Below are 17,103 nucleotides of genomic sequence, written 5' to 3'. Positions count from 1 at the left end.
TTATAGGGAAGGAATGCAATTTGCAGAAAGTATTTTCCTTCTAACTACTAATACAGTAGGCATAGAAAATAATCAAGCAAAGATTTTTGTTCCAAAATTGAGAGATTTGTGTAGATAAGAATCAACAGCTTTTATGTTTTAATAGAGAAACATATGGGGAATATTTTAGTAATATAAATTTGATGTATTAATTTATGATAAATTTGGGGATAGACACGATGGGATATACAAGGTGTACCAAAGGTCAGTTCCCATAGACCAATCAACATATGGTTTTGTTTTATTATTATTTTTTTCAGATGATGTTACTATACTTAGCAAAGTTCAAATGCCATGCATCAAATGAATAAAGAAGTGTTTAGAGAGAAAGACAATTTCGAACATTTAATATGATTTATATAATAAATTGACAACAGTGTGGGACTGTGTGGGAAATTGTTCAATCTGTCTCTAGATTTGAGATTATGATTTTATTATTCCAGGGGAAACAAAACAAAGGTTTGGGGACTAATCCTTTGTCAACAAGCAGAATGAAATGTGCCTCTATCTTTAGCATCATATATAAGATAAGAATGTTTATTTTAATCAGTAAATTCAGAAATCACCAGTTCATTTTTAGGCATTTTCAGCAAAATATCCAGAAAGAATTTACAGTCTTTTATAAAAGTTGTTCCTTCTCTAATCAAACAGGTCAATTTAGCCATTTCTGCAAGCTGTGGCATCTTCACAATCCAAAGGTTCCATTGGCTGTTAAGGTGTTGTCATTTAAATACATTTCATGTTACAAAATTAATAGACTGCTGTCGATATAATTTACTTGGACTTCAGTAAAGCATTTGATAAAGTAGACCATAACCTACTACTAGATAAAGTAGAAAAATGTGGGTTAGACAGCACCACCACCAGATGGCTGACCAACCGCACTCAACGTGTAGTCCTCAATGGAACTACATCCACATGGAGGGAACTATGCAGTGGAGTACCCCAAGGCTCTGTTTTAGGCCCAGTACTCTTCAACATCTTCATCAATGACTTGGACGAGGGGATAGATGGGGAACTCATCAAATTTGCAGATGACACCAAGCTGGCAGGAATAGCCAACACTCCAGAAGATAGGCTCAAGTTACAGAAAGATCTTGACAGACTTGAACATTGGGCGCTATCTAACAAAATGAAATTCAACAGTGAAAAAAGTAAGGTTCTACATTTAGGCCAAAAAAACAAAATGCACCAGTGCCGTATATGTGGTACCTTGCTCAATAGTAGTACCTGTGAGAGGGATCTTGGAGTCCTAGTGGATAACCATTTAGATATGAGCCAGCAGTGTGCAGCAGCTGTTAAAAAAGCCAACACAGTTCTGGGCTGCATAAACAGAGGGATAGAATCAAGATCACGTGAAATGTTAGTACCACTTTATAATGCCTTGGTAAGGCCACACTTGGAATATTGCATCCAGTTTTGGTCGCCAAGATGTAAAAAAGATGTTGAGACTCTAGAAAGAGTGCAGAGAAGAGCAACAAAGATGATTTGGGGACTGGAGGCTAAAACATATGAAGAACGGTTGCAGGAACTGGGTATATCTAGTTTAATAAAAAGAAGGACTAGGGGAGACATGATAGCTGTGTTCCAATATCTCAGGAGTTGCCACAAAGAAGAGAGAGTCGGGCTGTTCTCCAAAGCATCTGAGGGTAGAACAAGAAGCAATGGGTGGAAACTGATCAAAGAAAGAAGCAACTTAGAACTAAGGAGAAATTTCCTAACAGTTAGAACAATTAATAAGTGGAACGACTTGTCTGCAGAAGTTGTGAATGCTCCAACACTGGAAATTTTTAAGAAAATGTTGGATAACCATCTGACTGAGATGGTGTAGGGTTTCCTGCCTGGGCAGGGGGTTGGACTAGAAGGCCTCCAAGGTCCCTTCCAACTCTGTTGTTATGTTATGTTATGTTATGTTACGTTACGTTACGTTACGTTACGTTACGTTACGTTACGTTACGTTACGTTACGTTACGTTACGTTACGTTACGTTATGTCCCAGAGCAAGGATGGGCAATTTTTTTGCACCTAGGGTCATGTTTCTTTTCAAATTCAGCTATGAAATATGGTGATAAGAGCTTTCTGCACCAGATGACCAGTCTGTCAAAGAGACATGCAGTAGTGAAGAATAATGTAGTATTTCAATTATCTTGAGATATGCTAGGAATCTTAACTCTGCTGAGGTAGTTTTCATTGCAATTTAGATTGGAGCACCTCCCTCTCAGCCCTTTGCTTAATGGAACATTGTTTTAAACTGTGATAAAAATAATCCATTGATGAAAAGTTATCTTTCTGTCAAATAAAGTTGAAAAACAGTCTTTGTAATATTTACAGTTGTCCTGGTTCCATTATAATTGGCCTCTCTTCAAAGTTTTAAGAAGTCTATCAGTAATAGTTTGGTATTATGAATTATTTCAGATTATTTTTAGATGGAAAGGCTTATCACTAAGTTTGAAATAGCAAAGTAATGTCAAAAACTGGAGAAAAATACTGTTGTTCTGTCCTTTTGTTTATGCAGCCATTGATATTCAGAGTAGGTTTTAGGATACTAATCACAAATGGGGAAACTTATAAATCCTGATATCTTTCTCTGAGGCCGGAGCCTAATTGTGTAGTGAGCATGATGCTCTATGGCTATCACTATTGTGGATCGTTCCTGATGAAGTAGTGATTACTTGAGAAGATTGTCCTAATTGTTTCTTGACCCATGTCCGCAATAGTTCATCTGTCTCATAGTAGAGCTTCCCTGATCTATTCTGGCCATTACATGTTATAAAATCTGTTTTTGAGGATATTCTAATCTGCAGAAACAGATTTAAGAATTTCTATGGGCAGGGGTCTGCAAACTTGGCTCTTTTAAGACTTGTAAACTTCAACTCCCAGACAGCTTTGCTGGCTAAGGAACTCTGGAAGTTGAAGTCCGCAAGTCTTAAAAGAGGGAAATAGGAATTCCGCAAGTCTTACTATAGGGAAATAGGAATTCACTTAGCTAAAAAGATGTTTGGAGGTCATCGGACCATTCAAATTATATTTTATTCTTTTCTTCAAATGGTGTGATGTGTACTATTCAATTATCATTTGGGCTTTATAAGCAAAGCATTATGGTGCCATTCAGTGGTGGGATTCAGCCAGTTCGCACCACTTCGGGAGAACCGGTTGTTAAGTGTCTGAGCAGCTTGGCAAACTGGTTGTTGGAAGAAATCATTAGGGCAGAGAAACGGTTGTTAAATTACTTGAATCCCACCACTGGTGCCATTGTGTTACAGTATCCATACCATTTTTATATTCTTTAAAATATGAAAAAGCCTAAAAACATTTTCTTTTTTATAATATAATTTCTTATTTAACTCCATAGACATCAGGCATCCAGAAGAACTCTCTCTTTTAAGAAAGTCCCGCGATTCAACCAAAAAGAAAAAGAAAAAGCTGGATGACCAGTATGAGGATGAAACACTTGAGCTGGAAGGACCACTAATCACACCTGGATCAGGTAGAAACCCACCCCCACCCTCCAATAGCATGAATATGTGGAATATTGTGAAAAAGGCTTGGAGGGGAAAAATCCTTTCTCATTTACTAGTGGTAATTTTGTTTAGTCACACAATTCCTTGATGAGTATGAGAGAAATGGCATTTCAACCTGTGTACGCATTGGAGAGCTAAATAATATTTAGTAATTACAGTGTTTAATATCCAGTTACTCAGTTCTGCAAAGGCAGTAGCACTCTTTAAATAGTATTTTCACTATTGAGCCTAACTTGTGTAGTAATTTAGCATGTCTTGAGCTTTATGCTAAGTTTGAGGAAATTTTCTGCATATATTCTAGCTTGTTCCTTGCCAATTTGTTTATTATACTAAATGGGTAGTACCTGAATTTAGGTCTGGTGAAGTGCTAGCTTATATGACTATTACTTCTCTACTGCTAGTTTATACTCTGTTCTCTTTTACTCCCAGGTAGATCACAGAAAGTTTCAGTTTTATCTTTGTTTGTTATTTAACAACAGAGTGTACACATGTGTTTCCCTTTTTAAAAATACTGTTGTTCTTTGCTTCTTTAATTATGGAATGGCATTGCTGTATAATTTGTTCTGTGACCTGTTTGTAAAAAAGAGATTAAATAGAAATGTCAAATTTAAGCAAAGTTGAGCAGTTGTAGGGTTTCCAAATACTTTAAGTTGTGATTGAACCTTATACTAAGATGGTGCTGCACTGGATATGTTTCCAAAACAGATTGAGAGGAATTTAAGCTTGCATAAATGAACTGCTGGACAATAGAGAAAACTGTAGGAGGATTTCAAATATGGAGTAAAATAGATTGAAATGTGAAGGGAAGAAATTCCATACTTGCTGGAACCTCCATAGAAAATGCTTTTTAAGATGCAGTGTTGAAATTCCTTATGGGGGGAGGGCATGATTGAGCACTGAGTTACCAAATTCAGACTACTGGAGTAGGTCATAAACATACCCAAAGTATGTGCTATTCAGAGCCTTGAGTGCCATCAACACTACGTCAGTTGTAATATACTGTTCTGTGGACAAGACAATGTTGTCTGTTGTGCATTGGCATAGCAATTGTATCTTTTTTATCATCAACATAACAATCATTAAAGCTTTAAGCTTTACCCATCTGCTTTAAGAAGTTCCGCCAGATATTGATTTAAAGTTCTTTGAAAACCTCTACCCTGTTCCCCCCAAAATAAGACATCCCCTGATAATAAGCCCAATCGGGCTTTTGAGCGCATGGCAATAAGCCCAAGTGTTTATTTCAGGGTTCAAAAAAATATAAGACAGGGTTTTATTTTCGGAGAAACACAGTACATCTACTGTGCACCTGCAAAAAATTCCATCTAATGTATGATATTGGTTTGAAGAAACAGCTCTTTCTATTGTTGTTGTCAGCAGGAACTGCTGATATTCTTCTGAAGTCTGGCAATGCCAGTCCCAGGAACCCCTGTGGAGAAATGTAACAGATCATTTTACAAAAGCAAACCTGAGTGGAAATTTAATGCCCAAAGATCTTTCCTGTCTCCTACTTAAAATGCTAGGCTCCTCTTTTTAAATGGCAACCGGAGATATTATGTGCCAGCAAATGACTTCATGTCAAATGTAACTTTTCTTGCCACTTTACTGGATGATCAGATGCTTGAGATTAGAATTCTAAAGCATCAGGCCCAGTGAAATCATCAGAAGAGATTTGTATAATTACCATAAGTTATCCAGTGTTTTCAGATTTCTACATGTAGATACGTAATTGAGGTTCCCAATTTATGCAAGAAAGGGTTTCAAGGAAAAGGAAATAATAATTTGAGAGGCAGCTATAGTAACATTAACATGAATCTTGTTTTGGTTGAGCTCTTTTACTTCTTTTTTTCCTCCGTCCAAAAAATAAATTTTTGGTTATAACTTACATTATTTTAACAATTTGAGACCAGTATCAGTGTTTAAAGATTGATCGATGAGTGGGTGCTTTGCCCAGTTCATCTACCTCAAGTCGTTCATATGTATTTATCTAAGACACAAAAAAACCCCCAAAACTTGGATCATTTCTGTTTTCTCAGCACAGCTGTTTTGCTGTAAAGTGAAAAGAGTCAGTAATTCTAAATCTAGTCTTGTTTGAGTGTTTTTTCTCCCTCCTCTCTCAGATATGTTAAAATTGTGGTCAATTTTTTCCTCCAGTAAGAATGTCCAAACTGGGAAATACTGCAATTACTTGTATGAAGGAATCTCTTTGTAGTTATTCCGTAGCCTCTTTCTGTTTTGTTTTAAATATAGAACCAGAAATGGCGTTATAGCCAGGTAACTGCAAAACCACTTTTCTGTGCAATGTGAGAAGGGGGTCATCAGATTCAAAAGTTCCAAATTGTATTCCTCAGTAGTTTCATGCTGAACAGATGTAACCTTGTGATTACATTGGTCAATCACTTAAGTGTGAAAAAGTAATCTGCCAGCACTATCTTCTGGACATAGCCAGGAAGGGCCAGAATCCTGGAAAATCCAAGGAATAATAATAATAATAATAATAATAATAATAATAATAATAATAATAATAATAATAATAATAATAATAATAATAATAATATCAGAGTTGGAAGGGACCTTGGAGGTTTTCTAGTCCAACCCTCTGCCCAGGCTGGAAACCCTACACCATTTCAGACAAATGGCTATCCAACATTTTCTTAAAAATTTCCAGTGTTGGAGCATTCACAACTTCTGCAGGCAAGTTGTTCCACTGATTAACTGTTCTAACTGTCAGGAAATTTCTCCTTAGTTCTAGATTGCTTCTCTCCTTGATTAGTTTCCACCCATTGCTTCTTGTTCTACCCTCAGGTGCTTTGGAGAATAGTTTGACTCCCTCTTCTTTGTGGCAACCTCTGAGATATTGGAACACTGCTATCATGTCTCCCCTAGTCCTTCTTTTCATTAAACTAGGCATACTGAGTTCCTGCAATCGTTCTTCATATGTTTTAGCCTCCAGTCCCCAAATCATCTTTGTTGCTCTTCTCTGCACTCTTTCTAGAGTCTCAACATCCTTTTTACATCGTGGCGACCAAAACTGAATACAATATTCCAAGTGTGGCCTTACCAAGGCCATTATAAAGTGGTATTAACACTTCACTTGATCTTGATTCTATCCCTCTGTTTATGCAGCCCAGAATTGTGTTGGCTTTTTTGGCAGCTGCTGCACACTGCTGGCTCATATCTAAATGGTTGTCCACTAGGACTCCAAGATCCCTCTCACAGTTACTACTATTGAGCAAGGTACCACATATCCGGTACCTGTGCATTTTGTTTTTTTGGCCTAAATGTAGAACCTTACTTTTTTCTCTGTTGAATTTCATTTTGTTAGATAGTGCCCAATGTTCAAGTCTGTCAAGATCTTTCTGTATCTTGAGCCTATCTTCTGGAGTGTTGGCTATTCCTGCCAGCTTGGTGTCATCTGCAAATTTGATGAGTTCCCCATCTATCCCCTCGTCCAAGTCATTGATGAAGATGTTGAAGAATACTGGGCCTAAAACAGAGCCTTGGGGTACTCCACTGAACAGTTTTTTCCCGAAGGCCATCACTCTGCTAAACAAATAATTCCCTCAACACTGTCAAACTATTTACTAAATCTGCACTACTATTAATCTTCTCATCGTTCCCATCACCAATCTCTTTCCACTTATGACTGTATGACTGTAACTTTGTTGCTGGCAATCCTTATGATTTATATTGATATATTGACCATCATTTGTGTTGTAAATGTTGTACCCTGATGAACGTATCTTTTTTTTAAATTATTATTACTTTTTTCTAACATTACAAACAGGAAAAAAAAATACATTATTCCATCTTGTGCTATACATAAAAAAGGAAGATTTGGGTCTTCGGATATGTCCTCATGATTGCCAAAATCCACGTTCTCGAGGTACAGGTACCGAGGCGTCCAATTTTCCAAGCGCATAGTCCATGAATGGTTTCCAAATCTTCCAGAAAATATCTTCTTTATACACACCACTTCTAATTTTAATATCACGTATCTTTTCTTTTATGTACACTGAGAACATATGCACCAAGACAAATTCTTTGTGTGTCCAATCACTCTTGGCCAATAAAAAAAAAAATTCTATGTGGATGTAGTTCCATTGAGGACTACACATTGAGTGCGGTTGGTCAGCCAGTTACGAATCCATCTGGTGGTGGTGCTGTCTAACCCACATTTTTCTACTTTATCTAGTAGTAGGTTATGGTCTACTTTATCAAATGCTTTACTGAAGTCCAAGTAAATTATATCGACAGCATTCCTCTGGTCCACTAATTTTGTCACTTTGTCAGAGAATGCAATAAGATTAGTCTGGCATGATCTGTTTTTGACAAACCCATGTTGGCTTTTGCTTATTATTTTGTTTGCTTCTAGGTGTTCAGTGATTCGTTGCTTGATTATCTTTTCCAGAATCTTCCCTGGTATTGAGGTTAGGCTGATAGGTCTGTAGTTTCCTGAATCTTTTTTTTTCCTTTTTTGAAGATGGGAACTACATCAGCTCTTTTCCAGTCCTCTGGCAGTTCCCCTGTGCTCTCGGATCTTAGTGAGTAGTCTCACTAAAGAATAAAAAAAAATGCTGGATGTTCAATAGTACCAAAATCATTAAGAATTTCAAGATCAATAGACCATGCTCTTCCCATCCAATTTGACATAAGTTATCTGTTAAGGCAACCAAATAATCTTGACAAAATCCAGGCCGAGGACATAATCGAAATTAATTAATTAATGTCATCCAGATGCATTTGAGTCCTTCATCTTCTTTCCCAGAAATAAAATGTTTTAGATTATCTTACAGTGTCACAGATCTTCTGGATCAGAAAAGAGTTTTTTCAGTAGGAATCTTATCTTCATTATGCTGGGGATAACACTTCCCACCTATGAAGAAGCAATTCATCTGCTCTCCTAAGCATGAGGTAGTTTACTCAAGAAAAGACCAGAATTCCTGGAAGTTTGGCATTCAGACAAAACAGCCCTCAGTACATTCACAGAGATAAACCACATTTACACAACATTCAAAACAGAGACAATAAAACACCTAGGAAGTAAAAAGACTAAAAAACCATCTCTTCCAGCAGCCCATAATCAGATAAACAGGGATCAGCACCAGACAAACAATAACACAGAAAACAATAATCAAGAAACCACCAAGGAGGAAACTATATCCCCACCGAAACTGGCAGGGCAAGCTACTGCAGAACCTATACTCTTGCACTGAGGATGTTATCCAGTTGGGTAATGAAATATGAGTTGGGCTGAGGAGAGACAAGGGTATAGGGGAAAAGGAAGACTGTTTTGCTCCACTATCTTCTCAGCCCAACTCATTTTATGGGGTTGTTCTGAGGAAAATAGTAGGAGGAAGGTGTATAGATACGTTCACTGTCTTGAATTATTTGTAAAAACAATAAAGGTGGGGAATGAATAAATCATTTTTGCAATTTGCAAGTTGCATCATTAACCTTTAAACTGCCTTCATGTAGAAGTCCAAGGTGAATATATTTGACATTAAGTTGTTCACAGCAATCATGGCTTTTCCCTTCCAACATCTTGGAGATTCTACACAGAACAAAAAGCAATACAAACCTTTGATATGGAGGTAGTGAAGACAGAAAAGTATATACTCTTTGCTGCTTCTTTTCATCAAAGAAGCCACTTGTTTTGATCCATTGCAAGAATTCCCACGCATGTAGTCAGCTATCACCCAATCTGCATTATTGCTTTCAGTTCCTTAGTAAATTAAGAGGCTGATTTGTCTCCATTTGTGGGAGAGATTTCTTTAAAATTTGTAAAATTTGGGCTGCCTGAATATTCCACAAATCCACAAGGCTATTTTCCAGCTATTTTCACTTAACACAGAATTATTAAACATTAATTGGTGACTAATCTCTTTCCTGATTATACTGTAAGCACAATTTCAGTATTTATTTATTTAGCATTGGGAGAAAATAGCCCTGATCTAAACGGAGAAAAGCCATGTGTGTACAATTTATTTTTTTGTTTAAGTTGAAAAATGATAATAGCACTGGGAATTAGATTTTGAATTATTCACTTCATTTCAAATTAGTTAAATAGTCATGGATTCTGACCGTGCCCTTGCTTCCCACACAAGAATTTTAGAGCATTTTGTCTATTCTGCTTTAAAATATACACATCAAATGTTTTGAATGCCAACTAATAAGTTTTACTCTATGTTTTTGCCTAGCTCCATTTGATTGCCTGCTAATGCTTCAGATTCTTTGACCTTCTTAATGATAAAACAGGGATTTTAAGTACACAGATAAACAGTGGACCAGGGTTGCTCAACCTCATATCTACAGTCCTTGCAAAGATCTAGCTACTCAAGGCCCTACCCTTTCCTCTCACTTATTTCAACATGCAGGTTTTTATAAATGGCTGTTGTTTAATAACTGATTCAGCACTCTCAACAAGAGAGAGCAGATCCTCTTCGAATTCTATTTTTTCTTGCTCTCGGCAGTCTTTCAAACAACCTGGGTAATAAATAAGGTAACCTGCTGTTTTGTAACAGTGCCTTTTCTTTTTCTGTTAAAATGCTTGAAGCAAGTTAGGCTTATTTTTCCAGAACAATTTTTATTTTGAAATATGCTTCTAATACTTGGATGGTTTCATTATGAGTTAACCTGGACTATGTTAAATAAGAATGATTTTTTTAAAAAATTTCAACAAAGAACCAAGATCTAGATCCCTCCTTGCATATTTAAGAGAGTGCATGAGGTTCCAAGGATGTGGTGAGAGAGAGAGCAGGATTAAACTCAACTCCTCACCACAGTGTCCTTTGTACATACCCATCTCTTCATTTCCGGACCTCACATGTTGAGCAGGGACTGCTAAAGAGTTATTCTGTGTGGTTTTGCTTGAATAGCTGATAATAATTTTCTATGCAATCCAAATTCCACTGAAACAATGACCATGGATATGCAGTTAATCACGTTCAAACACATTTGTATGCAGTTCCCACTCAAATCTTCCTGTTCTGTAAGGAGCATTTCACACTAAAGGATGGGGGTCAATCACACATAAGAATGTAAAAAGAGTATAGTGATTTTGTAAAGCCTCGAATCCCTACACATGTTCATCTTTTAACTGTTCAGCCAAAGTAGTCAAACAGGACATAGAAATTACTGCAGAGAAAGTCATCGTTTAAATCTTTAGTGAAAAGCAACTCCAGGAAGCCCAATCGGCAATGGGAAAATCTTGAAGGAGTGGAAAGGATTGTTTTCCTGTCCAAAATTCCTCTCTCCACCTTTTTTTTTTTTTTTTACCAAGAACATATGAGTATCCTTAATTTTTCTGTGATGGCTGGAAAGAGCATTTCTTTTTCTTAAAAATGGAAGGAAAATAAATCTGTGGTGACATGGTTATTTCTGTTAACTTTCTAGAGCTTTTACTGAGTTTTTTAAAAAAATAATTATGGACTGCCTTGTTTCACTAGTTGGTTTGAGAATCTGGATCATTCAATATTCTTCATCAGCAAGATAAAATAAATATTTTTTATTACAAAGCAAGAGAAACCTAATACTGTTGAAGAACAAATACGGATAGTTTGATGCAATGGCTATTGCAAGGGTCTTGCTTGCTCATGGATTAGTTACCCTAGTGAGGATGGCTGGTCTTAACATAATCATTTTGTGTTTTGGAAGACAGACTTAAGTTCAGCTGTTCAAGGAGACTGACTATTGGGCACCCAGAAAGATATTTAGAAGCCCTTTGCTTTCTTTACTGTCATATTATCTGTCTGATCTAATGAATAATTCTACATTGGAAATGTTTAAGTAAGCATCTGTCTACAGGTAACTAAGAGTTGGAAGAAAAGCACAATTTGAAGATTGACTGTCCCACAAACTATTATGAGAAAATATGCATCAGATCAAAAAAGTGGACACAATGATTTTTTTCCTCTTGTCTATAATCAGACCTATTACATCAATTGCTGTGCAACATACTAGAAAAAGATTGCCCTAATATAAAACCTTTGGACTTGTGCCAGTTAAAGGGACAGGAACTGTTCAGCTAACATTTTAAAAAACAAAAGGCACTGGAATCTGTAGTGTCTTAACATTAGTGTTGCGTGCGCAAATGAATTGCATGATTCATTTCGGGTAAATGAAGCAGAATAGCAAGAAGAATGCATCTAAATATTGAAGTTAGCATCTGCCTGCTCATTGCTTTTTCATGCAAGATATGGTACAGTGCAGATTATATTTTATAAAAAGAATCTTCTGCAGAGTAATAAATAATTGGGGTTTCTTAATTTATTTCAAAAGTGATAAAGGACTGTGCATGTTTAAGTGAATTAATCAGAATTCTAGTAATGTCATTTATGTCTGTGAGTATATTGTGTCTGTTTGCACTGCCTTGATATTAAAATCAACAAAATTATTCCTTATGTTCAGAATATAGTTTCATTTACTAATTATACAATTTTTGTACACATAATTACCCAGATAAATCAATCTTTATCTTTCCCTTTCTTTGCTTATATTCCCTATCTTGAATTTATTATTTACATTTTAGCAGTAAGTGACCAATTATAAAATATTTTGCATATTTGGATGAAATTTTGTTTGCTTGTTCAACAGATTTATGTAGCTGCCTGTTTAACCAGCAAAACTATAATCTCCCAAAATAGTTCAGTTGTTGATTCTTAAAGTCAATTTCAACAATTGCTTCTGAATAATTCTCCCTGTTATTTGTTCCATAGGTCATCTAAAACTAAATTGCAAATGAATCCCCAAATAAAACAGTTTCATCAAATAAATATTTTATGGGGATGTTTTCTGATAGTCACAATAAGTTTAATATTAGATTAATCTAGTGGTGATATTATAGAGTGAAGCTCTTTATAGAAATGATACTATCTAGAATGTGGAAATAGATACTTTGTGAATAGAACATTTATTTTGCCTTTTCTTCCGAACTACCATCTTAATTAACCAGTAAGCATAAGGGAGAATTGGCTTTTCTCCAGATTCATTTCTTTTTGTTTGAACATTTATCATAAATTTACCTTAAAATAACTGTAAGGCGATATGGTCAGTATATTGTATGAAACAAATATGGACGTTCAGAATGTTGTTGGATTTTAATTGGATTGGAACAGAGCAGTGGCAGCCAATTCATCATCATATCCTATGGTATTCTCTCCCTCCCTCCCTCCACCTACCTACTCACCTAGCCAGCCACCTACCTATCTGGATTTTTTGTTACAAAGAATAATTTACCAAGTGGTTTGAATAGGCTTTCTGTTCAAGCTGATGTAGAGACAGCAAATAGCAATGCGTGTTAGCTTAATTCCTGCTGTATTGAAATGTACAGTTGTTCTGAACTATTTTAAGAAATACTGGTTTTGAGACTGGAAACCACATACTGTGCTGAAACCAAGCAGCCTCTTTCTGTGTACTTCAGGAATACAGAAAAGGAAAATTACTGCTTTCAGGACTTTTTCAAATATCTTATCTAAACTAGTAACATTTTCATGCTCCAACTGTAGTGTTTCCTTTTCATGTTATGTAGTATTTTCTTGTCATGTCTTTTCATGTGCTTGGTTTTTATCATGTCTAAATCTCATACAAAAACATAGAAATTAATTTTCTTCATTTTATTAAACTTATCGCTTGTCATGTGAAAATTTTAAAAAATGTAAAATATCTCAACTTGAAGTCTTAGTTTTCTTGATGGCATCCTTGAATATCTTTGCCTATTTTCATCCTTGTTGTTCTTATTCTATTCCTTTCACTGCCTTTACCTTACTGTCTTCTATTTTCCTTTCTTTCTTTCTTATAGGCTCTGATGTTCTTTACATTGGCCCAGTAAAAGGTGAGCCTCATGTGGATAGGACTTTTCTCTCCTGTCTTTTCTGCTTCCTGTTTCTCTGAACTATATGAATCTGAAAACCAAGAAACTTCTTGGCTATATTTTGACCAGATGGTGCCTCACAATTGTCTCTCAAAGTTGTCTCTTGATTATATTTTGACCGTATGGTGTCTCTAGATATTTGTTACAAAATATGTGATTTAGGTTCTGAGGTTTTTTTCCTAATTGGGAAAACAGTTAATATATGTTGAGTGCTATTTAAATAACACAGTGTTTTAACATTCTATCAGAAACAGTGTGTTAGAAATACAAATTATTCATATTTTATACTTTATATATGCAGTGTAACTATGAAGTAAAGGTACATATCTGTCTATTTTGATTGGAAAAATGCTGCTTAACTGAAAGTAGAGCCTAGAGATTTCCATAATTTATATAAGAAAAGCTGTGACATTACAGCCCCATCTTGTTTCACAATGCCTAAATCTATAGCAGGTAGCAATAACGTATCTCCCTCCATGTTTCTCAACAATAAGTACCGAGAACCATATTGCTTTTGATATTTTAGATAACGCATGAGAAATCATAGCCATGAAGATAATCCATTTGTTTGTTTAGATGTATAAGCTGCCCAATTCAAAAAAGAAAAATTGCATATAGCAATAAATAAATGCAATATATAATTATAAAATGGAGAGCCAAGTACATAACAAAACAACTAAAAGGGGATTCTCACACAATTGGCCAGTAATGATGGAGGGAAGAGCCAAGTCTTAATGGCTTTCCTAAAGGCATTTGGGGTATCTTTCCAGAGTACTCACAGAATTTACAATATTTATAATCTGTCCTGAATGTTGAGGGCCCAGAGGAACTAATAAAAATCGAAGTACAGCCTTGTTTTAAAGCAGGGGTATCAAACTCAAGGCCCGAGGGCCGGATCCGGGCTGCAGGTGCTTAGATCTTGCCGCAGGGCCTCCCTGGAAACAGTGAAGGACCAGTCCGCAGGGCCTCTGCCAGTGAAAACGGTGCTCTATAGGGTTGTGCGTGGCCCTCCCAAGCTCTGTTTTTTCTGGCAGAGGGTTGCAGGAGGCCATTGCAGCTGAAAATGGAGCTTGGGTGCCCGTTTTCTCTGGCAGAGTGCTCAGGCCACCACAAGAGCCCCCCTGACACAAGTGACATCATGCTGGCCACACCCACCCTGGCCATGCCCCCCCGGCCTCCCCAAGGTCAAAAACAATCCTGATGCGGCCCTGTTTTAAAGCCATCTAAATAGCATCTTCTAATTGTAGCTTTCTTAATTAAATTATATGTTGTTTGGAGAACTTCTCCATTGTCCTGAATATCCTACCATTCAGCTTCACTCGATGATCTAGGTTGTCTTATTACAAAAAAACAGAATGGATGGGGTTTTTTCTATCACATGCATATTTTTTAATATCTTAAATCACATAGGTGGCTACTTTCCAAAAGATCATCATGTGGTCACAGTTAAATTCTGGACGCCATATGGACCTCATATTCACATGTTCCTGTACACCTGATATCACTTCTTATTTCTGCAGCATTCACTAAAAAAATTGAGTTCTGGAGTTATTGGTATTATAAGTCCTCTTCTGAATTGAGTGGAACAAGTATGGAATACTAATTTTTTCTCCCTATCTTTCTCCAATGTAGGGAATGTATATTCAAGTCCAGGGCTTTATAGCAAAACTATGACACCAACTTATGATTCTCATGATGGGAGTCCTTTATCACCAACTTCAGCTTGGTTTGGAGACAGTGCTTTATCAGAAGGAAATCCAGGTATACTTGCCGTCAGCCAGCCAATCACCTCCCCAGAAATCTTAGCCAAAATGTATAAGCCACAGTCACTTCTGGATAAAGCCAAGATCAACCAGGGGTAGGTTTAAAAAACATTAGTTTTGGAGCTTGTTTGTGTGAAAACATTGCTTTGTAATGACTGAGCTAGTATTTTTTTCCCCCCTCTTTTGGAAGATGGCTAGATTCTTCAAGATCACTTATGGAACAAGAGGTGAAAGAAAATGAAGCTTTACTACTGCGGTTCAAATATTACAGCTTCTTTGATTTGAATCCTAAGGTATAGAATTATGTTAACTATAATATGGTCAGGATTTTCAGTGCACGTACGAATTGCTAGGAAATTGTTGGATTATAAAACATAAAAAGCAAGATAAATGCCAGTAAGGCGAATAATTTACGAATAACAGAATAACATAGAGGGGTATTTAAGGGAGAAAATAATGATCAGTATGCTAATGCTAATTTCCAAATCGTATTTTAAAAGATATGATTTTATTTGATACCAAAAGACCCATAATTTCAGTAATATTGTGGCTTCCAGGATTAGGATATTCCAAAACCACAGCAAGGCTGTCTTCCACTTCTCCATGTAATACAGGTAGTCCTTAATTTATGACCATAGCTGAGACCAGAGTTTCCATTAATAAACAAGGCATGTGTCATAGGTAAGTGCATGCTTGGGAAATAATCCTTAAACTAATGGGATACCAAACTGAGAAGGGCTTCAAATGTTATTAGTAAAACTTTGAATTGACCTATAATACAGGCAGCAAGAACAATTATTTCAGAATTAAATTTGTGTGGATTTTTTAAAAAAGTCTATTCGGAATATGTTTTGCTGTTGTATTCTGTACTAATTATACTCCTAAAATGTTCAAGGGCAATTTTGTGCAGAATATATTGCAGTAATCTAAAGAAGATGACATCTGTTATGGATTATTATGATTAGGTGGTCTTTGTGCCGCAAAGGCTTGCAACTCTCAGGCACTGATGCACTGCACTGAGGCCTTGAATGACAAAGACACATTTAAGAGTGTGTGGCAAAGCTGCACATTGTACTCCTTCAGGGAGGTTGCAGCTTTTATCCAGAGTCAGAGACTCTGGATAAAAACTAAAAAGCTAAAAAGATGGGCGTACCATTTAAATGGCAGCGTTAAGGCAAAGATTAATTTTGCATCTACTAGGGGAAATAAAGATTGGAAGAGAGATAATTTCAGCATATTTGGAGTAGATGGCTTATTTAAATTATAGCAGGGAAGATTTGTACAGTATTAGTTCCAAGAGGGAAGGAAATTTTCTGTTGGAGCACTGCATCTTCTGACCTTAAATGGTCTGTTGTATTTCAGAGTGGCATTCGATCAGCAAGTAAAAATGAGAACTTTGTAAAAAGTTTATTGAAATTTTTTCAGGGTCTGGTAATAAGAACTGTATACTGTCCATAGGATGGGTTATGAATCAATAATTTGGTTATGTCTCCATAGTATGATGCAATCAGAATAAATCAGCTATATGAACAATCCAAATGGGCTATTCTTTTGGAAGAAATTGAATGTACAGAAGAGGAAATGATGATGTTTGCAGCACTGCAGGTAAGGGTTGGCCTTGAAGTCCCAAGGCTCTTTAACTCTTGGTTTTTGCTTTTCAAAGAATCCTTAGCAAACACTGAAATCTTTGCTGTACTAAATTTCACATATTGCATGTATTCATTTTTTTGAGTTAGAACATTTCGTCCCAACAAATATTGCCTTTTTTTCTCTAATGTTTTACTTGAACCTTTTTAGGGAATCTAAAATAGATTTGCCTCCTTTCAATGTCTCATGCAAAAGAATTTAGGTTCTTTTTTCACAAACATGTTTGTATCTTTTTATTAGCTTTTAAGCAAACGACAAGTACATT

The 17,103-nt window shown here is 36.2% G+C and overlaps 1 protein-coding gene across 8 annotated transcripts in view; it reads left to right on the top strand.

The window, feature by feature from the left end:
• The window catches only part of FERMT2 (FERM domain containing kindlin 2), a 76,998-nt gene that overhangs the window by 35,582 nt on the left and 24,313 nt on the right, over positions 1–17,103 (top strand). For 6 of the 8 annotated variants that reach the window (XM_058163084.1, XM_058163081.1, XM_058163086.1 and 3 more), the window contains exons 4-8: positions 3,392–3,526; positions 13,357–13,389; positions 15,061–15,286; positions 15,382–15,484; positions 16,689–16,796. In XM_058163084.1, the coding sequence (XP_058019067.1) occupies positions 3,392–3,526; positions 13,357–13,389; positions 15,061–15,286; positions 15,382–15,484; positions 16,689–16,796 (605 nt within the window). The remainder of the gene's footprint in view (positions 1–3,391; positions 3,527–13,356; positions 13,390–15,060; positions 15,287–15,381; positions 15,485–16,688; positions 16,797–17,103) is intronic. The other 2 variants (XM_058163087.1, XM_058163088.1) reach the window with 1 other exon arrangement.

This window comes from Ahaetulla prasina, chromosome 1 (assembly GCF_028640845.1).
Source record: "Ahaetulla prasina isolate Xishuangbanna chromosome 1, ASM2864084v1, whole genome shotgun sequence".
NCBI classification, from domain to species: Eukaryota; Metazoa; Chordata; class Lepidosauria; order Squamata; family Colubridae; genus Ahaetulla; species Ahaetulla prasina.
Note: the sequence above shows the minus strand (reverse complement) of the source record. Positions and strands in the feature narration are given on the sequence as shown.